The sequence below is a fragment of the Megascapheus bottae genome, chromosome 2, assembly GCF_031878675.1.
Source record: "Megascapheus bottae isolate mThoBot1 chromosome 2, mThoBot2.hap1, whole genome shotgun sequence".
NCBI lineage: Eukaryota > Metazoa > Chordata > Mammalia > Rodentia > Geomyidae > Megascapheus > Megascapheus bottae.
The window spans coordinates 16,617,155-16,643,669 of NC_143510.1; the positions used below are offsets into that span (position 1 = coordinate 16,617,155).

Consider the following 26,515-nt stretch of genomic DNA (forward strand, 5'->3'; position numbering starts at 1 on the left):
TGCCTTCTCCATCACCAGATATAAACCACCATTCCTAGTGCCTCTTCCTGCAAATCTCTGTGGTATCTTCTTTCACCTCTCCCTCCCTGCTTCCAACTCAGAGCTTTGGGCTGATCCATGATTCTATAGCCCTTAGATGTATGGACCCTGACTGGAGTAGAGGTTCCTGTAAGTCACATCCATACTATAGGGGTGTGGAAGATGAGGCAGCAAAGACTCAGGCTAGAGGAGGGGAGATGGACTAGAGCCTGGCCTAGATATAAGACAACATATCTCATATCTCACAACATTCACTGCAAGCCACTGTGGCCATCAGGAGACAGCATACAGAGACAGACACACCACACACACACACACACACACACACACACACACACACACAGAGTACACACTAGGAAGTGATGGATGTTACTGAAATGGACCAAAAACCAACAAGCAGTGGGGTAAGAAACAAACAGAAACAAAACAAAGCACTTGCGTTCAGATGGAAAGCTGTTCAGTAGGCAGCAGAGGCCTGAGCCAGGGCTGTGGGAACAAGGGGCCTGCCTAGAGAACACTGGAGGGGGCCAGGGTGTGAGGGAAACACTTGTTCCTTTCCTCTCGTGGCCATCCTAAGGCCCCTGCACTCTGACCAGCTGGTGGCAGGTACAAGGCACAATGGAGAAGACAAAGGGTCCGGAGTAGCACTTACCTTGTAGCCCAGAAATGGCTAGTCCACATTTGGGAGGGTATGTAGTATCTCAGTTTAAATAAAATCCTTGTGGTACTGCTCAGCCATGAATAGGCAGCTCTCTAGTATTTCAAATAAGCTCGTAACATTGTTAGTAAAAAAAGGAAACAAGACAAGAGGACAATTCACCTGTAGGGCAATTGTGGTGTTCTTCGCAGGGTACTTTCCCACCAATCCTTGTTCTTTCCGTTTCTTGAATTTCCTAAAGTAGTCCTGTATCAGGAAAGTGGCATAGAACTTCCCCACGGTTACCTCATCATCTAAACGGAGAGACCAGACACAGCTCTCCCGAATCAGCATATTTGGATCAAAAGCCTAAACATTTGCTTCTGGCTGGGGCTGGTGCACAAGGCACCGATCTCTTCTTATCCTACAACATGGGGCTTTTAGTCTAGCGAAAAGCAAGGCTTTGCAAAGCAGTTAAGGCTTAAAATTAGTTAGTTGCATGGACTGATGGTCAAAGTTGCATAAAATATTATATTTAATTATGAACGTTTAATAGAGTAGTGTATTAGTAACGATATGAAATGTCATCTTGGTTATTCACTTAAAATAAAAATTACAAAACAAAGTGGCTTTGCAGGTCAGGTTTTCACCCTTGTGCATAGAGATTTGCATGTGTAATTACCATAAATACCAAATGTAATTAACCATCCAAATCCCTATGTCTGAAGATAGATATCTAGATAGGTGACACATAAGCTCAGAAGGAGAGGAAGGTTCAGAAAAGTGACTGCAGATCCAGATTTTTCACACGCTTCTCCCCCATTCTCTGCCAATAAGATCCAGAGACCATGTTTCGCTTTGTAACTCACAATTGCTGGTTTTCAGCATTGTTGTTGACTGCTCCAGCTCGCCCCAAGTTGAGCTGGGCTTGTTTCTGTTTTGTTTGGAAACAACATGGCTTACTGGGGAATCAGAACTCTGCTGACAAGCTTTCAGGTGATGCATGAGGCAGAACAGAGGCTCTGGCTATCTTATGGTAAACCACACCTAAACATGCACATAGGACCTAGGCCTGTGAAGAGGGCTGCCACCACATCTTCAGGATGCTGGGATCTATGAGATGGACAGCTCAATGCTATCTTGGCAGCCTGCTTTGGGTGGGCCATAAATCCTAAGGCTATTGGCCAACCTTCCCTTGCAAGAGTTAGGTACAGGTTCAAAGCAAGAAGCTCAGTCTGTCTGAGCTGTAAGGATGGAGTGAGAGAAGGTGTGGAAAGGACCCAACCTACTTGGGGTGTCTTCAGGGCTGAGTATGGCAGGACTACAAGCTGGCAGACTTAGTATTATTTTTATACTGACAGCAGCACCTACTGAAGTAGACCTTAAAGCCTGACACGCCAGGGGTCAAAGGGACCCACAGTATTCACTGATGCAACCTGAGTGGGGCTCTGTTTAGTGGCCAACACTGGGTGTCTCTCCAGCCCTCACTGTCAGGAAGGACTCAGTGCCTTGCGGTAGTCTATCCTTGAGAAATATTGCATGCCTTCTATATCTAAACCAGGAATATCTTGGATTAAACCAATGTTTCATGTAAAAACACGGGCCCTAATCAGACTCAGGCTTGCCTAAACTGTCTAATGATGCACTGTGCATAGGTAAGAAGAAAAGCAGAGCCCACTGAGGTTGGGACAGCATACTCCTGGCTCTGATCTCCAGTCTCTGCCCATTTGGATTTAAACAATTAGTTATCGAACCAGAAGAACTCTGCATGGGAAGTTATGGGATTCACCTAAGTCATCTGGTGAGCTGAACCTGACAGTATGTCCAGGATCTCCCCCTCCCCCACCACCTTCTTACAGACATCCACACTGGCCACACTGGCCACCTGCTTCTTTAGTGTCTTCCTCATATTATGAGCCTCGCCTTCTCCTGGACTGCACACAGTAAGTGAGCCAGGTGCTGCCTGACAAGTGTTTATAGGGAACCCATGGAGATGTTCTGCTGGGCATGCTGTATGCGTCCTTGGCTCTCAAGGCCAAGTATGGCAGGACTACAAGGCTCTCAACTCTCCTCTGTGAGCCTCAGAAAAAGTACGGGTTCTATCTGAAGCATACCTCACCCTTCACTCTACACCAGGATGTTTCTGGAAAATGTGAGCTTAACCTTCAGCAACATTCAGCTATAGAGCGGAGTTTAGGCAGGACTCGAGGGCCACTTGGATGCTTCCACTGGAATGCTGAGGTATGTGAGAGAGCGAGCCCGGAAAAGTATGTTCAAGAACAAGAACTTGCAAGACAGAAAAGGGAAGAAGAGAAGGAAGCACTATGGGGAGGCCATCTGGGCTTGGGGCTTGGGAGAATGGGGCCAGCTAGCCGACTCCTTCAGGGCTAAATTGTCAAAGATTCAGCTCCAGAAATGAAAGCCTAAGAGCAGGAAGGTCTTTGAAGTTGTGAGGAAGCTTCTAAATAGAAAGAGGGTCCAGGAAGTAGCAGCAGAGACTGCAGAGTACTGATGAGAACCTGGGTCCATATTCTAAGCTGAGACAGCTTGGCACTGATGACCAAGGAGTGATGTCTTTAGAGTCAGAGGCCCATCAAGGGTAGAAAAGAAAGCTTCCAATCCACATTTCATATTTCATTCCTGAGTCACCTTTTTATCTGGCTCAGAATGACTAGGGATGCCCCAGATCACATTTCTACCAGTAAAGCCTCCTATCCTTATCACAAGGGTCTCCATGAGTACCCCAGACCTGCTGGCTCATTCTTCTGCTCTCTGACCAGTCACAGTACTGGGACATTCTCTGGAGGTACCCATGTGTTTGTCCCAGTGAGTAAATAATGCACACCCAAAGGGTATATAATGTGATTGTTTCCTAAGTAGTTCATGATGTTGGGAAAGTTGGGGACTACTGGTCTACTGGAGGACCAAAGAGGAAAAACAAAGACACCAGTGATGAATGTAGATACCAGACTCCTACCTCAACTTACCTGCTGAAACCTGAATGCCACCATCTTCTGGTGGCAATAGTACTAACATAAGATCCAACCTGGATGAACAAAAATAGCCTGGAATTTCTGGAGCCTTCTGTCTCCCCTATATCCAGATAGGGATATAAAGAAAAACCAAGGCCAAACTACCACACTGAAAAGGGGGAAGGATATTTAACCCTGATAAGCAGTTTAGTAGAGCCAAAAGTTGATCAGCTCTTCAAAGGAATAGACTTTGGATGATGAGCCAAGTTCTGGACTTTTTTTTTTCTCTCCAGAAGATGAGAAGAAAAGTTTCACAAGAATGCAAATGACATTCATTAAAAGTGCATCTTTCAAGGAGGAGCATTCACATGGAGGTTGACCAGTGCTAAGGAAGGTGACATTTCCAAAGAGACATAAGGTTAAGTGGCCGTGGTACAGGGGACCTGGGGCTCACAGGAAGGTTTACAGAGACAGGCAGAGCCCGCTATTCTGAAGCATGCATCTGTATTTCAAAAAACAGTGTAGGGGAATTCATTTGGCAAGAGATAACTCTGATTCCATGCCACCACCCTAAAACAGAATTGCTTCAGAATATTCTGAAAGACTGAGTGTTGAAAGGAATGGAGGCTGCAGAAAAAGCTTAAGCACATTGTTACAACAACTTTAAAAAGCAATTTATCTAAGCCATGCGAGCACTTGGGTGTGCAGCTGAAAGGAAAAGAACACAAATCAAAGAGGAGTTTTAAACGTGCAGCATCGTTCTCCTATGGGGAGCAGGGGCTCTCTAGGTGGGACTTTTATTTCCTTTTATCATTTCTTTCTGGGCCGGTTTTGAGCTGGTGGTGGTCATCCCAGATATGGGTTGATCCCTTCAGTGACAAAAGCCCACCTACTGCTTTTCTGCTTCATCTGAGGAACACAGTGGGCCAACATGTTTTCTCTATTCCCCAAGGACCATGGGTTATCTCCTTCTTGCTACCATCCTGGCCCAGGTTCTGGAGTTGGTTCCTAGAATGGAGCCAGACCAGCCTCAGAAGCCAAAGAGACACTTTAAAAGACCCACTGGTTATAAGACACATTGGATTCTTATCATGTGCCCAGGCCAGGGGTGGCTAAATACTGGTGGCATGTCCCAGGGTGAGAAGATCCTGCACCTTTAAAACCTGAAAACAAAACAGTCCAAAAATAACCACCTTGACTTTTAAGTGCATGTGTATTTAAACAAAAATGGAAAACAGTATATAAGTATACATATATATAATATACATCTTATATATTATATATATTTAAAGTTTAGTCAGTTAATTTGTGATAAATAGCAAAAGGAAATAAGCATGCTTATTAGTTCTGTCTTTAACTTTTCCTTAAAAGGACACTTATGATAATTATGATGGCAAAGTTTCATTTTGAAAATGCTATTTCCTGGAAACGACCTATCTTTCATGAGAATATTTCAATAAAATGTTAAACTGGAAACTAGTCTGGAATCTTTCTTTTTCAACAAAAAGTACAAGCTTTTCATTTTGCAATAATAATCTTGTTCTCTACCATAAATTCTTTCATTAACAAGAAAAGCTCTGCTCCAGCCAGGTGGGCCTGGATTCCTCTGTTCTGAGACTCTTCTGGGTCCCGATGGTCTTCATATTACCCCCAAACAATTACACTGAATCATCAAAGGGCTCTAACATTCTCATTCATAAAGCATCCTGCAAACACCCTCCAGGATTTCTGGAGATGCCATCACTAAAACCAATGACTTGGCCAAAATCTACTAAGGAAATAAATTACACTGACCACCGGCTGGAGGGACAACTTGGTCAAGTAATTTCATGCTGGTTTTCTTCCAGATTTTCTTTATCACAGCTCGAAGTTCTTCATTAGCTTGTTCCAGGTTCCCTGAATCCAAAAAACAAAAGGGGAAACAGCCTTGTTTCTGTTTCCCTCTCCCTCTCCTTGTTCTTACCATGATATCCTGGGCCCAGACTAATTCTGGCCTAGACTAATGCACTATCCTCTGATGGAGCTCTCCATACTCAGTGTCTAAGTTCCTTCTGTATTCAGGGCCAGTCACAAATCTTCCCCAGTGGAAAGCCCCTGCACCATGGGAACACCAAGGTTTTACCCTAGAATTCAAGACCTATGAACTCAGATCCCATCGTATCCTCTATGGTCAGAACCTACTTCTTCACGCTACTCCTAGCTAAGAAGGTCTCTCCCTCCCCCACTAGCTATTCCCGCCTTGTCTCTACCTTCAAGACTTCACTGAAATCCCACCCAAATATGACCTCCCTCCGTTTCTACTACATGTATTCATCTGTGCCATAAGACCTTGGCCTTTTCCCCACATAGGCTGATGTTTTGTCCATTAATATCTCAGCATGTAAGCGTATCCTGTCTTCTGGAATGTTAGTGAGGCTGGTCCATGGCCACGTTTCAGATGAGAAAGCCACAAAAGAACATCTTAGGCTGGAAGAGATTGGCTTTGCTAAATAGCCAGCAAGCTATCAAGCATGTTGGTGAAAAACACCTGTCAGTTGACTCTGTGTCCCTTGCTGCCTCCTCTCTCCTGTCTTCCTCCAAAGTGTTCCCTTTATTGACACCATTTCCTCACCTCCACCTCTTTCCTCAGCCTGCTGCAATCTGTTCTCTAATCCTCTGACATGGCCAACCCCAGAGGCCACATTCCAATGCCCCTTTGGACAGGTTTGAGCAGGGTTGGACGAGGCATGAGGGTCAAGGGTCCAGCTGGGAAGATGTGATTATTTTAGAGTTTCCCAAGTACTGACTGACTGTATTCTGCAGACATCAACCCATGTGTCTTCAGAAATGTCCCTGGCATTTTCTTTTTCACAGAGAAACTATTGCTCTTCCTCACATGGAGGAAGAGACAACTAGAATATCTATTTGCGATGGCTCTATCTCTGCTCCAATACCTTCCCTATATTTTCAGCTATGTAGCAAACAGTGAGATGAATCCACTCAATACATCCTGGGATGAAGTGAAGAAAAAATATGGACAGAAGGGAGGAAGGGGTCACCAGTGGCCTGGTATACAGATATTCTTCTTGCACTCATCACCTCTCCCTAAGGTCTCCCACCCTTCACTGAGGCAAAGTCCATGTGGAGGCAGTGTTTCTCTCTCCTACTCCCACCTGTCCTGCTTCTGGGGAATGCTCACCTTCAGTCTTGATCTTGAGAGCCGTTCGAACCAAAGCAAATAAGGTTGCATTAAACATGACTGTCCCATCACTATTGAGAGGCATGTTCATGGCGACTAACCTCTGTAAGCAGAAGAAAAGCTCTTTAGGAGAAGGCAAATGCTTGAAGATAGCCACATTCCTCTCTAGATGATTGTGTTCATCCCTCATGCCTTTTCTAGTCAACCTTTCATTGAAGCTACAGCCACAAGAGAATACCTTTGGAAGGAAGAATATCTCAACTGGGGTTTTAGAGAACATGATTCCATAGAGAAGGGACAAAAGCAGAATGGATAATCTAGATCCATCTTGGATGAAGCCTCAGCCGGATGTCTCAGGAAAAGGGCCCCAGGAGTAGCACATGTCACCATGTCCACCACTGCCCAAGCAAGGATATGGGTGCTCCTGTTGCCCTTTCTTCTCCTCATTCAGCCACCTGGTCTTCCTGTTCTACTTCCTCAACAGATCTTTAAGCTGCCTGCTCCTCTCTCTTCTCATTCCCACTGTCGTCACCCAGGCTCTCCTGGTTGGTCCCCTCCCCAAGTCTCCTACTCCACACAAATGGAGTCAGCTCTCTCGGCTGGAAATCTCCAATGCTCATTTCCTTTTTTCTTCATCTTCCAATTTTCCACAGGACTTAATGTGGCCCAGGATGCTCTTTACAAGTAGACTCAGCTTGTACCTGGGCCCCTCGGCCACTCCTTCCTGTGTTCCAGCCAATGCTGCCCTGATGATTTGCTATTGGCTAGTTATTAGGTCCATTCTCCTGCTGCTGTCTGGGTTCTGTGCTGCCCCCATTGTGAAGCACTTTCTGCCTCTGACAAAATTCCACATCTGCTTTTGTTTATTTGCATTTTGCAGTGCTGGGGATCAAGTCTAGGACCTTGTGCAGGCTAGGTAAGCATCTATCACTGAGCTATATCCCCAGCCCTGGACTCAAACCAGTATCCACTTTCCTACCACCCATCCAATGATTAACTACATCATTTTTTCTTCTCTGCTTATCCTGACAGGTTCCCTAACAGCTAAGGGAACCTCAACCACATATCACTCATCTCTGAACTCTCAGTGTCTCACAGAAGGCCCAGGTGAGTGTTACTGAGTGTGTGTGGCACTATACAGTGGGCTCCTGCATTGAGGTTACCATACAAACCTTGCATGCTACTCTGTGTGGGCACAATTTTCCAAATCCCAGAGGTGGCTGTATCCGTCGGAGCAAAGTGACCACATCAAGGTGTTTTATTCTTCCCCTGAAAACAAAGCACAACATGAAGTTGAGGGGAGGTTTCTGTCTAATCTGCCTCCCATTAAAATCACAGCTGACATCACAACACAGCCCACACAGGGGTCAATATTGATTCTTTTTCCACCTACTTTGCCTCAGGATCATACTCTGACCATATTCGTTTGAATTCATCTAAATGGTGAGGCCCTAGAATAGACCAGTCCCGAGTCAGATAATCAAAATTGTCCATGATAACAGCCACAAAGAGATTGATGATCTGAAAAAGGAAATCAGAAGGCGTTTTAGCTATAGGAGGATAGACTGCTTAGACTCAACTCTCTGCCTTGTAACATGGCCAAGAGCTTTTGGAACCAATGTCTTTCAGTTCCCCAAAGGATCATAAATGTTCTCTTTTTTGGTGATAATACTTAAGGGAAGACTTCTAAGCTTTCCAAAATGGCTTGATAGACTCCCAAGAGGAGGGCCGGTGGGTATATTAGCTGATGCTCTGAAGCACATTGCAATCTTTTAATTCAATGCTGTTAGCTAAATTTTACCCAGGAACTCAAAGTCTTCAACAGTTGAGATGACTGGCAATGCTCTTAGCCTACCAGTAAGCATTCAATCCCTACTCACAGCCAAGGTGGTAGTTGTGTGTGGTTAAATACATCACAAACTTCCAGTGGGGACCTGGGTACCAACCATCCATCCCACAGCAATTCGAAAGGGCATCACCGATCTGAATTTCAAATGCCACACAAGCCTAGTAAACAGAGGGCTGCTTACCAGAAACGCACACAGCATGTAAAAACTGATGAAATAAACAATGGCAAAGTTGCTTCCACACGTGTACTCCTCTCCGGGGTTGTAATCTGACTCAGGATCACAAAGCTTCCCGGGGAGGCAGGCCAGCATGATCTCCTGCCAGGCCTCACCTGTTGCACACCTTTTCAGACCAACGGAGGAAGTGATTTTAGTGCGAGAAAGGGGGATTGAAGATTGTGAATGTGTGGGAGGAAAGCATTCTTTTCATGATTAATTTGGTGGCACTAAGGATTGAATTCAGGGCCTTAAGTTTGCTAGGCAGGCACACTACTGTTTGAGCCATGTCCCCAGTGGAGGGAACTCTTAATGAGAGCCAAACCTAAGTAAGTACTCTGAAATAAGCTGGTTTACATTGGTGAAACTTTGAAATTTCTACTCATTTTCCAACATAACAGCTCAGTAGCTAGAGGTCCTGCTGTGATATTCCCTGGCTTATAAAACTCATTTGATTCAAGTATGCCAATTCTTTTACAGAAAAGGGTGTTTTTCTATCTTCTCTACTTCAAACATCCATGTTATAATTGTTTAATGATTGCTCTTCATTAAGTTTGTTGAAAGAGTTGGAGACTACCTTGCTTGTAGTCACTAGACTCATTAGAAAATACTTCCATAGTTTCAAAAAGGCTTTTTTTCCTTCCCTGTGAAGTAGATTACCAACTTAATTATCTGGGGTTAGAAATAATCCTATAAAATTTGAAACAGTACAACTTCAGTTATCCCCTACTGGCTACACAAAAGGCCTCCATGTTTCTGCTAAATTTCTCTTCTTCTGGTTGTGTTTTGGTGCTCTTTCTCAGATATAAGTATTTATCCTACAATTTTCTTACTCCCAGATAACTAAACCTTAAACCAGCCATAATCACAACTCTGCTGCTGAAAAGCCAGGTCCCTATTTAGGAATACAAAGCAAACAACAAGAAGCTACTTTATTGACTGGGGAAGGCACACTGCTTTGGTAATAAACATCAGAGATAGAGATTGGCACTGCCTGCCCAGGGCACAAATTCAGTCACCTGAAGAGCAGCAACACGGCCTGGGGAAACGTCTGGAAGTTGTTGTTCCTATTGATTTGGTTGTTATCTCTCATGGCAACTTTTCCAAACATCTAGGTAGAAAAGTTGTAAGAAAAAAGAAAGTAAGAAGAGATTTTCCTCATTGCCACAGTTTAGATCTCAAAGGCTCATGTGTTAAAGGCTTGATTCTTAGGGTAGGACTGAGATGGCGAAAACTTTAAGAGGTGGAGCCCAATGGGAGATTCTTGGCTTACTGGGGAGGGGTGCCCTCAAAGGGGATTTTAGGATGCTGGTCCTTTCTCTTTTTGCTTCCTGGTCATGAGGTGAGCAATGGTGTTCCACCATGAGCTTCGGACATGATGGGCTGCCTTGCCACAAGAGCCCAACAACGGGACCAATTGATGACAGATTGGAAGGACCAGATACTCCAAAATTACAAGCTAGAGTAAACCTTTTGTTCTTTTTTTTCTTTTTGGCCAGTCCTGGGGCTTCAACTTAGGGCCTGGGCACTGTCCTTGAGCTTTTTCAAGGCTAGTGCTCTACCACTTGGGCCACAGCCCCTCTTCCAGCCTTTTCTGTATATGTGGTACTGAGGAATTAAATCCAGGGCTTTGTGAATGCTAGGCAAGCACTCTAACACTAGGTCAAACTCCTAGCTCCCTCTTTTTTTCTTTATAATTGTAATTCTAATATAATTGTACAATTATAATCATATAATTGTAATTATGTGATATAATTATGTAAGTATATAATGTATATTTCATATATGTATATGTAATACATAATTACAATTATAATTGTATAACTATATATTATCTAGTATTTCACTATAGTAATGGAAAGTTAACAGGTGTTTTTTTTAAAGCATGAATTTAGAATAAATTCTGGTTGGATCAGCATCAAATAGGGATTTGTCAGCATACCTGACACCTCATTCACTAAACAAAGTTATCTTTGGGGCATAGCGAGTTGCCAGGAAGTGTGTTAAACACTGGAAACACGATGCTCCAGACAGGCACATCCTTACAGGAGGAGTTCCCTGCTCTGAGGAGAAACTGCAAAGGTAATAACAGTGGCAACCTTGAACATTTAGTGGAGTGGTTCAGATTCATCAGGGAAGGAGGCCATAACAGGGCATACAGCATCACGTGCTGCTCGGTTACAAGGGCTCAAGAATGATGTCTTGTTTTGTAATTCTTAATAATATTCTCAGAGACCTGCAGGTACTTCTATGCCCTCAAGATAAAAAAAATAACCACCATTACCTCTCGGCCCTAGAATCACTTCACCTTCTTCTCTTATCTTTCCCTGATCAGAAAGACAAGTGGAGGACTTGTAAGGAGACACAGAGGTCTAGAGACATATGCTACCCTCCAATTCACTATACTCACAGAGGTTCTCTGTTCTCAATTCAGCTGCCAACATGGTGTTAGGATGCAGCTGTCAATGAGGTCAAATCCCTTCTACTGCCTGGGAAAGACTGGAGGAGCATGCAGCAGCCTCTCAGCCTGCAGAGCAGGGTCAGCTGAAGAGCCTGGTTCTATGCCTCTCTGGAAAAGTAAGCCATTGAAGGTACCACAGTAGGTCTACTTCAGTCCTAACTGAGCATCTGGAAATATTGTTTCAAGCCAGAGTACTATTTTTGACAAGGAGTAATGCTTTGAAATATCAGCTGTTTTGCATTATGAAGTACCTTCTGAGTAACATCAGTGCAGAAAATACAACACCCACACTGATAATTAGGGCTTTCTCTAGTGTAGCTTCCTCTTCTGTTGGCCCTCCTATGACGCGCCAGCAGTTAATTCTCCCAAGACAGAGATGGGGCAGAAGTGAGATGACAAAGATTTTCTTGCAGCATCTTAACACCCTCTCTGCATTCTTGTGGGCCTGGTCCTTACCTGTCACAGGCTCTACTCTAAGGAACTTTATCTTACTACCCTACAGCGCCATCTCTTCAGCTGTCAAGGAAACTGGCTAAAAGAAAAAATTCAAGACATTCTTTCTAGCTTACCTGGCTTAGGTACGCCTTGACACAGACCTAACGCTATCCTGGAAAAGGGTCCCTGCGGGAAAGGCAGCCAACACTCACCTGCATGCCGATGACGGCGTATATGAAGAAGAGCATGGCGATGAGGAGGGCAACATACGGGAGTGCCTGCAAGGGAAGAAGCACTTCAGTTGGCACTAGACACCTGCCCTCAGAGCTACTTAGTGCAGATGGAAAGACCCATGCGGCCACATGCTTTTTTTCTTTTCCACATGTTATAATGAAAGGACATGGAGCATGAGAAAGAACTTAAATCTCAGCCCAGCACAACTGCTTCATCCTACATACCTACCACCTGGCAGGCCCAGTATTCCCATGCTGCAGACGGGGTGTGTTTTCCATGAATACTTTGCTGGCCCTATACATCTCCCATGTGTTCCATTTTGAGTTTATGATGGGAAGTCTTTTGTCCAAGTATAATTTGTAAAAACCATTCTAAAACACTGGACATTCTGTTGCCTCTACTTGAGCCAGTAGGCATGTCTAAATGAGTTGTAGGCCACGTTGAAAAAAAAAAGACCTATCATTACATAAATATCTTATGGGTGAACTTACTGAGTCAGAGCTGTTGCTGTAGGATGCAAAATATCTTTCTTAAAATAAATACCTGAAAGAACTATAAAGTTAAGGGAAGAAAAGGAGCTGCCTGTGTGTCCACTGAGTCTGAGCTTCCTTTAGGACCATCTACAAAAATGCGTGTGTCTGACCAGACCTTGTATCCAGTATTCCTCCATCGCTTTTTTTCCTCATAATGTGACAGACAAGTTCATGTGTGTAACACTCCTCTAGTGTCCTCAGCTTCATCCCAAACACTCGTATTTGACGCTTTCCTTTCTCTTCTATCCAAGAAAGCTCATCAGAAGCAGTAGCTAGCAGACCTACAGGTTACTCTGCCGTGAATCTGTGATGGCCAGCCTGGCCCAGGGCCACAGCTCCATCACCACAGCTGAGCTGCTTAGCAGAGTCCCACAAGTTTAAAATCTCTGTGTTTTCTTCCTAGATTATCAAGTATTAAAATATTTTCTTGGCATAAGCATATGCATGAATAAAAACAGAATAGTGAAACCCATTAAAGATGGTAAAAAAACGGAGACGGGGTGAGATGGATAATAAAAATTGAAAGGGTAAATAGTACCAAAATACATTATATGCATATATGGAAGTATCACAACAAAAATGTCCTTATTCAATCAATATAGGTCAATTAAAAAAAAAGAATTTCCTTGTCACAATTTCTCAGTGTGGTCTGTGTTATAACTTCCATATTTCCCAAATATTTAAAAAAGTTTAGCTATGTGAGATGGTTATCCAGATACTTGGGAAGACTGTACTCTGAGGCCAGGATGGGGGAAAAAGTTTTCAAATCTCTCAAAGTTCTCAAATGAGCCAGAAATCATGGTTTATGCCTGCAATTCCATTTATAAGGATGCTTATGTAGGAGGATTTTTGTCTGAGTGAAGGGTCCAAGTCTGGCATGTATAAAGCACAATGAAGGCTAGAGGTTAGCTCAAGTGTCAGAGCACTTACCTAACAACTCAAGCACTGCTCCCCAAAGTTTAATAGTATTATTAAAAAGTATTATTGATATTACTTTAGGACTCTATTCTTATAGCAGCTCATTACAAATCTTGGTACTCCTTATGAGTAATTACAGTGTTGAGGATTTCTTGGCGCCCCTAGACTAAGGCTCATAGGCTACCCTGTCCTACCCCTCTCAGAGCTGGGCTCACCAGAACTCAGTCTCATCCTCAGCACAACTGTGATTCCCTTCTTCTCCCCTCTACCTGTTACAATCTCACTCATTTTGAAGAAACGCCTACAGGGATGTTAACACCCAGAGGGAGTGAGAGGTAAGCTTATCCCTTATCTTTGGGTAACTTCATTTGTTCACATAAACTATTATGATGTTTTAGTGAAACACAGACAAGTAATAAAGAAGGTATACTTCCCAATATCTGTGCTTAGCTACAAACCTCTACATGAGTGAACTTTTTTTGGTGCCAGTCCCGGGGCTTGAACTTGGGGCCTAGATGCTATCCCTGAGGGTTTTTTGTTTTTGCCAAAGGGTAGCACAATACCACTTGTGTCACAGCTCCACTTTGAGCTTTTTGGTAGTTAAATGGATATAAGAGTTTTACAAACTTTCCTTCCTTTTAACCATGATCCTTAGATCCCAGCTTCCTGAGCAGCTAGGATTACAGGCATAAGCTACCGATGCCCAGCAAGTGCACCTTCTAACCTTATTCCTTATACTCAGTAGCATATACTCATAAACTATCACATCTAGCCCATTTGAGAACTTTGAGAGGTTTGAAAACTAGAATATCTGGGGTACAGTAGTGGACATACAGAAGCACTTCGCTTGGTTATGCTCAAGAATAGACTAGAACTAGACTGTACCAGCCTGCAGACTCATAGTTGACAAATGAAGCCTAGCTTATTTCTAGATGTCTTCAACTCTGACCCTGCCAGAGGCTGGGTAATCCACAGACAGGTGATAGTATCCTAGCCCAGGTAACATGTGTGGTGTATGACTAGCCTAGCTGTCAGAACTATTGTAGTTGGACAGAGGAGCCACCATCAAGAGCGGATATTCGTTTCCAGGGTATCTGTGGGGACATTTCCTCTCTTACACACAACCACCCCTGCATCCAGGGACACTGAGGCAGAGACTCCCATCTCTTTTCCATCTGGGAAATGTTGTAGATCTCTGAGCTATAAGGTCATGTTGCTGTCTCCCTAGCATTCCATATCCTCTACTGATTTAGGTCCTCCACAGTGGTCTTGCTCTGGAGATTCCAGGAGAGGGGACACACGATCTTCAAAGACAAACAGAAATCTACCCACAGCTCTTACCTGAAAGGACTTAATAAATGTCCACAGCAATGTCCGGATGCCTTCCCCCCTGCTGAGAAGCTTCACCAATCGCATCACTCGGAAAAGACGGAAAAAGGTGATGGAGATTCTATTGCTCTCTTCAGAGTTCTGAAGGGTTATCATGGAGAAGTCAAACCCAATGGAAAGTAGAACATGCAACACTTTCAGAAAAACAGCAACAGATGCAAAGGTGACAGAGGTAAGAACTGAAGATGTGTTTCTAGGGCCTTTTCACCTTAAAAAGCATGATATGAAAGGAAAAGTTACATGCTAACAACACAGGATTTGGAAAACTACGTCCACACAACACATGCATGTCCACGTGTTCTACTGTGCTAGAGGAGAACGCTGGGCTGGTCAAGAGTACTGGACATTGATGATGAATGCAAACCACTGCAGACACTGTTCTGGAAGGACAATTATGGAGAATACAGAAAAAACCAGTGGAAAACTTGACATGGTCAAATAAACTCAAGGAAAAAAAACCCAGCCCCTGGGTACTAGTCACTGATCTTACCCCAGGTGTAGCAGTTGGGACAGGGACATTTTCACTTTCAGTTGGCTTTAAGAAATCAAAGATTAAAAATGTATTAATGAGGTAGGAAGGAAGCAGTGGTTCAGGAGAATACTTCCCCACCCCCCTTAAAAAGTGTGTGATTGAAGAATGTGTTTGGATAAGCCACTTGCTTCCTCTCTGAGAGACTCCAGGAACTCTTGACTGGAGCTAGATTTCAGGGAGGCAGCTATTGACATGGGGCACACAATACTCCTTTCTTGTCCACATCCAGGGATGGATGTAGCATCTCATCAGTTTTGCTTCTCTGAAGCTGGTGGCTCTCTGGCAGGTCTCCTAACCCCACACCACTCTAGTTGTAAGGCTAGCAGCTGCCCTACTTGTGGTCCCCTTATGTAGTCCACAGCTTCCAGAACAGAAAAATCTCAGGTGTGCAGGATGTTGGAACAGCATGGGCCCAGCTTGCCTGGAGCCTCAGCAGCTCTACCCATTCCAGGTCTAACAGAGCCCATGTCATCGGAGCCCCAAGATGCAGACTCTATGGCTGGTATTCATCTGCCCCCAAGGGCAAAGAACTTATCCTCATTCTACTCTGTGCCCCGTATGGTACCTGTTAGGTAGTGTGGAATTTTTTTTTAAGTGTAAAGATACCTAGGTGTTAGTGGCTCATCCCTCTAATCCTAGCTACTCAGGAGTCTGGGATCTGAGGATTGCAGTTTGAAGCCAGCTGGGGCGAGAAAATCTGTGAGACTCTTACCTTCAATTAATCATAAAAAAGCGCTCAAAGTGGAGCTGTGGCTCAGGTGGTAGAACATTGACTTTGAGCACAGAAACTCAGGGATAGTGCCCAGGTCATGAGTTTAAGCCCTAGGACCAGCACCCAAAAAAGGCAAATATGTTGGAAGGACATTCTTACCAAAAGCAGGAAGCAACCCTAACCTTAACAGTAATGGGAAGATGAACCAAAATTGAGACTAGTGCCCCAACTTATACAGCGGTAACCCACTGTAGCCAACTGGTCTACCTGGAAACTGACAGGGAAGAAAGAGGCCTGTAAGACTTTTAAGCATAGCATGACTGTCAAACTTCCAAAAAGACTTTTAAGCATAGCATGACTGTCAAACTATAGAGTAGGTGTGCACACTGCTAGGATGGCCTTTGCCCCTGGGGACAGGAAAGAGGAAGGTCTCAATTTTGAAGCTGCCTCTCAAGACCAAACAGGAAATTCTAGAAAACTCCTAGAAAATATGAGGTTGTGCACATATCACAGATTATGATTTGGCAATGTGAAACCCAGAATAGGTCCTGAGGATCAGAAAAGGTTCCCTGTTCTATCTAATGCTTAGAGTGAGAACTTGGGCTTATCAAGTCCAGGACTGCTGTTTTTGTTTTTCCTCTTGTATATCATCTCTGAAGAAACATTTTCAAAGGAAGAGATTAAGTTTTTTAACTGAAGATGTTAAGAAACAAAGTTTTCCAAAGTTCTCATTGTCTCTACATTATTCTTCCTAGGGACCACGCAAAGGAAGTTTTCACTCTTTCCCTGTGTGCGTGCATGTATGTGAGTGTGCCAGCATGCATGCCTCTGCTTGCCTAGGTTCAGGGGACCAGACCGTGCAGAACGCAAAGCACTCTACAGTCACATGATTTAAATGCCCCTTATTGTGTTTGGGAGCCACAGAGCATCGGAGGCCTGCTGGTGGATAAGGTGCTCTTTCTGGCTACTGTCTCTTGCTCACTCTCCCTAGGCTGCCCAGTGTTAGACCACTCATGATTCCTTCCCTTCAGGTAGGTACAAATTGGTGAAGAGTTCGTCTTTTTCACCCATTTTGTTGAAGTAGGCTCAATAATGAACTATAAAAAGTCAAACTCTCATAAAACAGAGAGAAAGAGGGGACAGCATTTGTGGAGGGACAAGGCAGTACAACATGCAAGAGAAGAAGGAAAGAACCAACAGCACACCAGGCAGCATGCAACCCCCATGGCGGCCTGGGGCACCAGCACCACCCACCATACACCAGTGGGCAGCGAAGACTGCTTCAAGGGACCATGCGGCTGGTGGCACTAGAGGACAATGTAAGTTGCCAAAATATCTGTCAAAGTAGAAGGAACCCAAGGATGGCTTTGGTGAAACTACAAACGTCAGTCTGAGGAAAAGGCAGGCCAGCTGTACACTGAAGCTGCCTGGGACCTTTATCTGATGGACCAGAACCCAAAGGTTCTTTGGTAACTATTATAGAGTATGTCTGTACTTCTGGAATTTTAAAAGCTCCAAGGTGATTTTCCTGTGCTTCCCAGAGATAAAAATGATAGTCTTAAGCCCCTGATAAGGCTGAGTGAAGTATTCAGCTGACTATCCATATCAATCACATAGCAGGGTCACTAAAAAAAGCCCATTTAGGGGCAAGGAGCATGGCTTAGGGGTAGAGTACTTGCCTAACATGCATAGAACCCTGGATTTGATTCCTCAGTACCACATACATAGAAAAAGATGGAAGTGGTTCCAGTATTAGAACACTAGCATTAAGAAAGCACAAGGACAGTGCCCATGCCCTGAGTTCAAGCCCTAGGACTGGCCAAAAAAGAAAAAAAAAAGCCCACTTTGGCTGGGTGCTGGTGGTTAACACCTGTAGTCTTCTCAGGAAGCTGAGAACTGGAGAATCTTGATTCAAGATCATCTGGGACAAAAAAAAATCTATGAGGTTTCACCTCCCATTAAGCAGCAAAAAGTTGGGCAAGAGGAATCAACATGGATGGTTCAAGTGGTAAGGCACCAGCTATGAGCTAGCAAGCTAAATGTGAGGTTCTGAATTAAAACATTTTACCAGCAAAAAAAAAAAAAAAAGAAAAAGAAAAAGAAAAGGCCACTCAGCAGTTTCAAGCAAGCAGTGACTTCTTTGGGAATTGAGAGCTTTCAGGTGATTCTCCTGTGATCCCAGAGCTGAGAATGTCAGTCCTAAGCAGTACTTGGATGTCCATCCCCATTAAGTGGCAGAGGGGCTGGGGACAAAGGCAGCTGGTGGAGAGCTCAAGTGAGCTGATGCTATGCTTCGTGCCTGGGGTCACTCGAAGGTTACCCCTAGAGGACATGAGGTGGGGGAAGGACTCACTCCTCAGAGAGCTTTCCATGAATGGCCTGGAGGGCTGGGTGGTCAGTTTTCAAAAGGAAGCTAATTCTTCTGTTAACTCAGGGTTTAGAACAGAAACCTCAAGAGCTTCTTCCAGCCCCAAGAGGTCACATTCCCCATCCAATCTCTGGGACAGAACTAGAATGAGGAGGTAGGGGCTGAGCCCCAGCCACACATTCAGACAAGAAGCTTGGTGAGGCTGCAGAAACTCGATTGAAGCTGGGTACCTGACAGTGCAGCCCAATTCCCAGGTCCTGGGGCTGCATTCCTATTGCCTTGTTTACACTCTTTGCTAAGGAAGACAAGGCAGCTATGGTTTCTAAACAAGTGTGTGATCTTTGAGCCAATAATACTGATCTAAACAGTCACTGACTCAATGTCAGTGACAACCATCCCTGGGTCAGAAAAATATGTTGTCGGGTCATTTTGCCACTCAAGAACAAGTAGGCATTGCAGAGAGCGTGAAGGCGAGCCTACTAATTGTAATACAACAGTTTAGCAGCTTGGTGATGCTCTGACCAAATGTGAAGGAGACAAGTCCACGAGAGCCATCAAACCATGAATAAGCAGAGAGTTGGGGGTACATGTGGAGGGGACAGCAGGATGAAGTGGACAGGTGAGCATGCAAGCAGGACAATGCAAAGGCCATCCAAAATGTTCCTGGAAAGAATACAAATGCAGGCCTGATATCTCATTTCCAGGACAGATACTTCATCCTTGAAGCCTGTGTTGGCAAGTCACAGAGCCAAAGTGACTGACCAAGAAGGCCGGGGGTTCAGGACCAGGCCAGAGGCAACAATGTGTGGGGAAGGGAAACAATTTAGATGACCGTGACTGATCCTTAGCAAGTCCTGTGAAACACGGTGGAAACATCAAAGGTGGGAAAGCCCAAACCAAGTATACAGTCTCTAGAAGCTCATTTGCTTTAATGACTTCACCGTATATATGTTTATATATACTTGCCGCTACAATTTTCTAAAAATAAAACCAACATGAAAATCAATTAGGCAACAGAAAAGAAAGATCAACAGTCTGGGAAAGAGTGCATAGCAGGTTAAACACTGGGGGGGGGGGGGAAGATGACATATGGCAACTAAATCCAGCCAACAAAGGACCATGGGTGTTTGTGCTCAGTGGCCCCAGGAGTTCAGGGAATAACACAGAGGGTGTGACCTGCACTGTTCCCCCACCACCTCCCCAGGGGACTCCACGTGTGCTGAGGAAGGGGTGAAAGGTCAATGTTCCCATTCATAGGCATAAACACCCATCAGAGGTTAAAAATACCTAGTCTTTGGGAGCTGAGTAGCTGCCCTGAACCCAGCCCAAGGCTGGATATCCAGCATGTTGAAAGAGGAAACAGATGAGAAGGGGGCCTCGCACTAAGGTCTCCTCAGGTGGCCTAGGGCAGGGAATTGCAATGCTCAGGCCAAGAAGCATCAAGTCTCAGGGTACAGCTTGAACAGAGAAACGTCAATGACTGGAAGCCACGTATGGGAGTGCTCACCAGTGTGATTCTGAATGGCGAGCTAAATGCTGGGGACGGGGCATCATGAAAGCCTGCCTTGTACAGACACCCCGTATCAAATGCTAACCTGAAGCTCAAGTGGATCTCTGGTCCTTTCTAATGTTTGTGGAAGGAGGACACTATTGAGACACTGATAGGCAAAGGGAAGCCAGATCATGGAGGCATATGTAGACAGAGGGAGCAAGGGCAGCCACGAGCATACATGAGGCAGCCAGGAAGCTGGGTACTGACCCTGAGCACATTGTGCCACCCCATCAGCCAGCAGATGGGGCAGCGTGAGAAAGCTGGGTGCCTACTCCGTGAATAAGCCTTGGCTGCATCCTGGTACCCAGAAACTAAACGTTTACACCCTTCTACTGCAGAGTACAGTTAAAGCACCTTAAGTTGCTGAGTGTCCTAGAGAGTCTCATAGGGATGAGTGTGTAGAGAATTTTCCTTTCCATCACAGGCTCTCTGACCCACTCAGCTGTCTGTTCTAGAAGTTTTCTGTAAGTATTCCTCAATGTATATCATACATTTTACACTGTGAAATTAGTAAGTAGGGCAGATGTGTCTGGCTATAAGTTTGGTAGAGAGCACAAAGCAACCCAATTAGGGTCCTGCTGTTTTCTCATTAGTGCCAGATCATTCAAAACCCAAGCATCAGTTAAATATCATGAAAGGCAATTTTATAACTGCCTTATAAAATCTTATACAAAGTAGAATTTTCACAAGGCTGGAAGTTAAGTTGAGGATTCATATACCCAGGTTTAGTAAAATACAATTTTAGTACTTGTCATAGCATGAACTTAGGCATAATGGGCTTCAATCATCTCTTGATGAAAATGATAATGTCTTACAATCTGTCACTCTTTACATGGAAAAGCTGCACTTTCAATAGTACTATTACATCTCTCCATCACTGGATATTTATCCAGCATTTCACATTGTTTTATTCCCATTGCACACCTGCAAAGTAGGGAGAGAAAGTAATACTCACTCCATTAGCCCCGTAAAGAAAGGAAGGCAGGGGTCAACAAGCCAGGATTGAAGTAGGGCTGGAACCAGCAGATCTCACGATTGCCAGTTTGGCAACTGCCCCACTGTTCAAACTGAGAATCAGCTCCTTTCCCCTCCAAAAGCATAAAGGGATTTCACTGTCCTCATCTGATACAGGCTGCCTGGGCACCAGGATGGACTTAACTATGTTTGTGGTCCTGTAGGTGTCAGCCAGGTGGGACATGTGGGTGGAGACACAACTAGACTGGCAACATGAAGCAGAAGCCACACCACAGTCCCTTGCCATGCGTCTCCACTCATGTTCTCGACAGACACACATACACTGGACATCCACCAAGACTTGCTGACGAACTGGTGCCACACTAGTGAACAGAGACCTTTCTGTCTGCCCTAGGACTTTAGTCTGGGCATAGGTCAAAGAGAGCCAGATGGGAGGTGGTACTCTCTGTTTCATTTTGAAAGGGGGGAGGTTCTCATTATGCACATGCTCCCTAATCAGCTTTCCTAGCATGTAAAGGCAAAGGAATGGCACCTCTCCCTGTCACATGTTAGGCCTGCCTTCCCCTGGCCCCACAGTCATCATCCTTTGGGGGGAGCTGTAGTCTGAAATGTTCACAGTGTAACCAGCTGGTCCCATGCTCAGGCACACCTGTGGGTTTCTCTCCTGTGCCTTCACAGACCATGTGGCCGCAAGGATACTTATTATTAATAACTCCATTCTAATGCTTGGAAAACAAAGGCACAAGGTAGTTAGCTGAGTTGCCACCGTCACACAGTTAGCATGTGACAACACTCTAACCCGAATCAAATGAGAGGCCTCCTAGCCATTAAATCTTTACACAATCTTTTAAAACTTAAAATTGTTTTAGTACCAAAGTAGTACTTCTATGTTTACTTTTTACTTCTTCCAGGAAACGGGGAGGGAGGGTGTCAGAGCTGGGGCCTGGGAGGAAAAAGCATAAATTGACCTTCCTCTGTGTCTTTGTGTCTGGAGAGCTGTGGCTGGTAATTCTGGTCTCCTCTATCAGAACCAACAACAATGACATCATAGGACACAAAGTTTGCTACTTACATTGACTTCAGTTATAGCAATATCAACGACGCTACCAACAACAATTAAGGCATCAAAAGTGTTCCATGCATCAGTGAAATAGTGCTGTTAGGGCAAGCATTCAGAAGCCACAGAGGAGAGGAAGCGCAATAGAAAAAAAGAAGAAAAGGACAGTGTTACCAAAGGGGAACATTTTAGCACCGTGCCACCTGAAAAACTGCACTAAGACAAACATACCATACATACATCACTTTAGGATGCTTCTGACACAGTCAATAAAAAGCGATTACAGACACTCTATCTCACCTTGTCTATTAGTGGCAGGGGTCAATCCTGCCAAAAAGTCACCTCTGCATGGGAGACTGGTGTCTTCAAAGCCTTGGGCTAGAGCTCTACTCTAAAAGGTCTTTCCCACAGCTTCACCAGGAAATGCCTGCTTTCAGATCAAGTGTAATTGGGATCTGTGACTTGTCCAAGTGATGCCACTGTGCAGAGCAGGAAGCAGAATGGCAGACAGAGGCGACAGGACGTGGGCCACGCCAGGTGTATACTCACGTCTGCTTCGCTGAGGGCCACGTCTATAATGCTGCCGATTACGATGAGGGAGTCAAACGTGTTCCAGGCATCACTAAAATACCCCTGGACAGAGCAGGTGGGGCAGATGTTGATGAGCATGTATGAATGAAACATCACCCCATCGCAGGGGGGACACATCTGAGTCCCCTCAGAACCCCATGGCAACAAGGTAGGGTGAGAGAGCCAAGAGGGAGACAACAATACTGTCCACTGGTGGAAAGGGGCACAGAGGGGGTGGTTGGGCACTTGTACATGTGAGAAAGGGCATGTATGAGAGACGGAGGGGGCAGGTGCACACATTCACAGACACACACGCATGCACAGGCACTTGCGCGCACGCGCGTGTGTACACACGTACACGTACACACACACACACACACACACACACACACACACACACACACACAACACAGATTCTAAGCAGAGAAAGCAACTCTGCTGCAGCACCTAGCATGTTCATCCCAAACCATGGCAAACAGAACAGCGAGGCCCTCTGGTCCTTCCAAACATTTCTGACTACTACTTCCTTCTCTCACTTAAAGAGCCAAGGCAGCAGACCTATCACACTCTTCCATTGCTGGGCCCCTTCAAACAAACCAGCAGCCCTCCTGCATTCTCAATGGTCCAGTACTAGAAAGGCTACAGCCTGTTATAGGAAGACCAAGGCAACTCTCAGTCTTCGAAGATCTCTTGGTCTAAAGTACCAGACAGGTTGGGAGTACAAGTAACAGTTTATAGCAAGAAAGAGGCACAGAGACCCAAGGCATAGTCTTGTGGCAGAGAAATGTTTCCATCTGAGGATGGAGGGCTCACTGTAGCTGAGGTTCCTACAGAGGGTCTGAGTACTTATGACGGAGAGGAGGTTTAAGAGCTCCCTCAGCCTTGAGAGAAGCTCCAAGTTACCAACCCACTTCCTTCCACCTTGACTGTTGCTTTTCGCAGACTTCTCCATTATCTAGATCTAGATGACCCTTTCCAACTTACAAATACCACCAGGCTCCTCCTTTGCCTCTGTGAGCTTAACCTCCCCACCTCAACTCTGCCCAGATTCATTTCCTCCTTCCAGGTCAGTTGGATCTCAGCTCCTTCATGGGGCTCCTTTTCTACTGTTAGTATCTTAGAACTGGTAGAAAATACCAAGTTCTAAGTTCTAGTGTTTGTCTCCCGATACCTCTATAAGTTCTGCACATAGAACCAGGAGGCTTCTGATTGCCACAACTGGACTAGCTAGGTCAATGTCTATAAATCAATTGTGTCCTCTCTAAAAAAATCAGCATGTTCTGGAAGTAAAAAAAAATCAGCTCTAATATTATATAAAGAAGGGCCGAGGATGTTTACAACTGGGTACATTGAGTATAGTATTAAGGCAACCAGAACAGGAGATACTTTTTTTTTAAAACTTTTTATTTTTTGTCAGTTGGAGGGCTTGAACTCTGGGCCTGGGTGCTGTCTCTGAGCTCTTTCAAGGCTACCATTTGACCACTTGAGCCACACTGCCACTTCTGGCTTTCTGGTGGTTAACTGGAGATAAGAGTCTCATGGACTTCATTGTGCTAGTGGATTTAGTATGTCCTTGTTTCTGGACGGTTGGGTAAATACCAAGTAGTGGAATTGCTGGGTCATAGGGGAGCTCTATGTTTAGTCTTCTGAGGAACTGCCATACTGCTTTCCATAGTGGTTGAATGAGTTTGCACTCCTACCAGCAGTGTAGTAGTGATCCCTCCTGGCCACATCCCCTCCAGCATCTGTTGTTATTAGATTTTTTGATCCTGGCCATTCTAACTGGAGTGAGGTGGAATCTTAGAGTTGTTTTGATTTGCATTTCTTTTATGACCAGAGATGTCAAGCATTTCTTCATGTGTCTATAGGCCATTTTTGTTTCTTCTTCAGAGAAGATTGCAGCACTATTTACCGCAGCAAAGATAGGAACCAACCCAGATGTCCCTCAGTTGATGAGTTTATCAACAAGATGTGGTATTTATACACAATGGAATTCTATGCTGCTGTCAGAAAGAACGATATCGCCCCATTTGTAAGGAAATGGAAAGACTTAGAAAAAAATCATATTAAGTGAAGTAGGCCAGACCCAAAGGAACATAGGCTCAATGGTTTCCCTCATTTGTCATAATCAGTAGAAACCTTGGGCTCTCCTAGCAGAGATTTACACTAGAGCAAAACCTAGATACACAAGGCCATACATGTGACGCTAAATGAAAGGACCTCTAGGATATAAAAACAAAAGCCATATAATGAGTGATTGTTGTCCTTAATGTACTACGTTACCTCTCATCTCTTCTGCTGTCCCTTAGTTATCTCATATTGTTACAGTATTTCACTTTGTTTTGTTGTTTTTTGTTTTTTTGCCAGTCCTGGGCTTGAGCTCAGGGCCTGAGCACTGTCCTTGGACTTTCTCAAGGCTAGAGCTCTACCACTTGAGCCTCAGCACCACTTCCGGCTTTTTTCTATGTATGTGGTACCAAGGAATCGAACCCGGGTCTTCATGCATGCTAGGCAAGCACTTTAACCACTAGGCCAAACTTCTGGCCCCTCACTTTGTTATCTGATATATTGGATAAATGCATATTTGGTTATTTGAAATAGATAGGGAAGGGGGAAAACAAGATGAGGGGTGGGGGTGGGGGAGAGGGAAATGGGGACCAAGACATGAGAAAGGGTATCAATGTATGTGAAGTAATGCACCATCTATCTGGCAAATATAATGTACCCCTTCTATTAATTACAATAAAAATATATGAAAAAAAGGAGTCTCATGGGCTTTCGTGCCCATGCTGGCTTTGAACCATGATCCTCAGATCTCAGCCTCCTGAGAGTTAGTATTACAGGCATGATCCACCAGTGCCCGGCTTCAGGAGGTACTTTGAAATATTAGGCTCCAGGAATCGTGATAAAATGCAGGCCACAACTTTTTGTGACTCTAGAGAAAATGTGGACACACCAATTGTCCCCTCTGGACCAAGCAAATTTTTTCCTACTTAACCCCCACTCCCTGTCGCCCCATTAATAGGAAAGTCATTACAATCTGATCAGTTACTATCTTAATTTCTTGCTAAACAAGGTAAGATTTTCCCACCCAACTTCTGTGACTTCTGACTCACTCAGCCTCTCACCTTCAGAATCATCTTGCCTCTCTTGGGCTTGACCCTTGCTGAAAGTCACTTTCTAAAACTCCTCTCTCAGCAGTCCAAGTAGCCAACAAAACAAGTTATCTTGCACTAAGTCTAATCATCTGTGTTTAGAAGTCTATTCAGAAGGTCTACTTCAAAATATAACTCAAGCTTACTTAGCTTGTCTTCTTGGCTGGCAGAACTAAGGGAAGAAGACTGGCATCTTTAGGTCTACAATTGAAATCCTCAAGAGGTCAGAGGTAAGATGAAGAACCAGCACCAGGATATAAGGTCAGTCCTCTGACACCAAGTCAGCTGAATCACACAGTGCCTTCAGGACTCTGGGATCATTTCTAGTGTCATACATGATGGATGCCAAGCAGTTCTCTGCACTGCTAGCAATGTTGTAGACTACACGAAGGATAAGAGCAACTCACAGAGGCATGGCCATCTTCCCCTTCCTGCATGGAGGAGTTTATGCCTTAATCCAATGCTTGGTGTGGGTAACCTTTAGACCCCTAGGGTACTCTCAGAGCATGGAGACTGACTCTTCTGCTGAGGCATACAATCTAGCTCTGCTCATGCCCATACACATGCTTAGTATCGCTCCTTTTGCTTGATGGATTTACCAGAAGCCAAACTCACTGTTCATGGGACACCAGCCCCTCTCACAATTCATCTACCACCTGAAACGATCAGAGTTCCCACTGTTGTGTCATTCTCATCAGCCCACTAGCTATTCCGCACGGACCCAATTCTGGGGCA

The 26,515-nt window shown here is 44.6% G+C and overlaps 1 protein-coding gene across 6 annotated transcripts in view; it reads right to left on the bottom strand.

The window, feature by feature from the left end:
• Positions 1–26,515, bottom strand: part of Cacna1d (calcium voltage-gated channel subunit alpha1 D) — a 333,084-nt gene that overhangs the window by 23,282 nt on the left and 283,287 nt on the right. For 3 of the 6 annotated variants that reach the window (XM_090320974.1, XM_090320966.1, XM_090320995.1), the window contains 10 exons: positions 22,605–22,688; positions 14,812–14,940; positions 11,998–12,063; positions 9,909–10,000; positions 8,857–9,016; positions 8,220–8,347; positions 7,999–8,095; positions 6,827–6,929; positions 5,443–5,544; positions 860–990 (listed from right to left, as the gene is read on the bottom strand). In XM_090320974.1, the coding sequence (XP_090177100.1) occupies positions 860–990; positions 5,443–5,544; positions 6,827–6,929; positions 7,999–8,095; positions 8,220–8,347; positions 8,857–9,016; positions 9,909–10,000; positions 11,998–12,063; positions 14,812–14,940; positions 22,605–22,688 (1,092 nt within the window). Of the gene's footprint in view, positions 1–859; positions 991–5,442; positions 5,545–6,826; positions 6,930–7,998; positions 8,096–8,219; positions 8,348–8,856; positions 9,017–9,908; positions 10,001–11,997; positions 12,064–14,811; positions 14,941–15,349; positions 15,395–22,070; positions 22,155–22,604; positions 22,689–26,515 lie in introns of all 6 variants that reach the window. The other 3 variants (XM_090320957.1, XM_090320984.1, XM_090320948.1) reach the window with 2 other exon arrangements.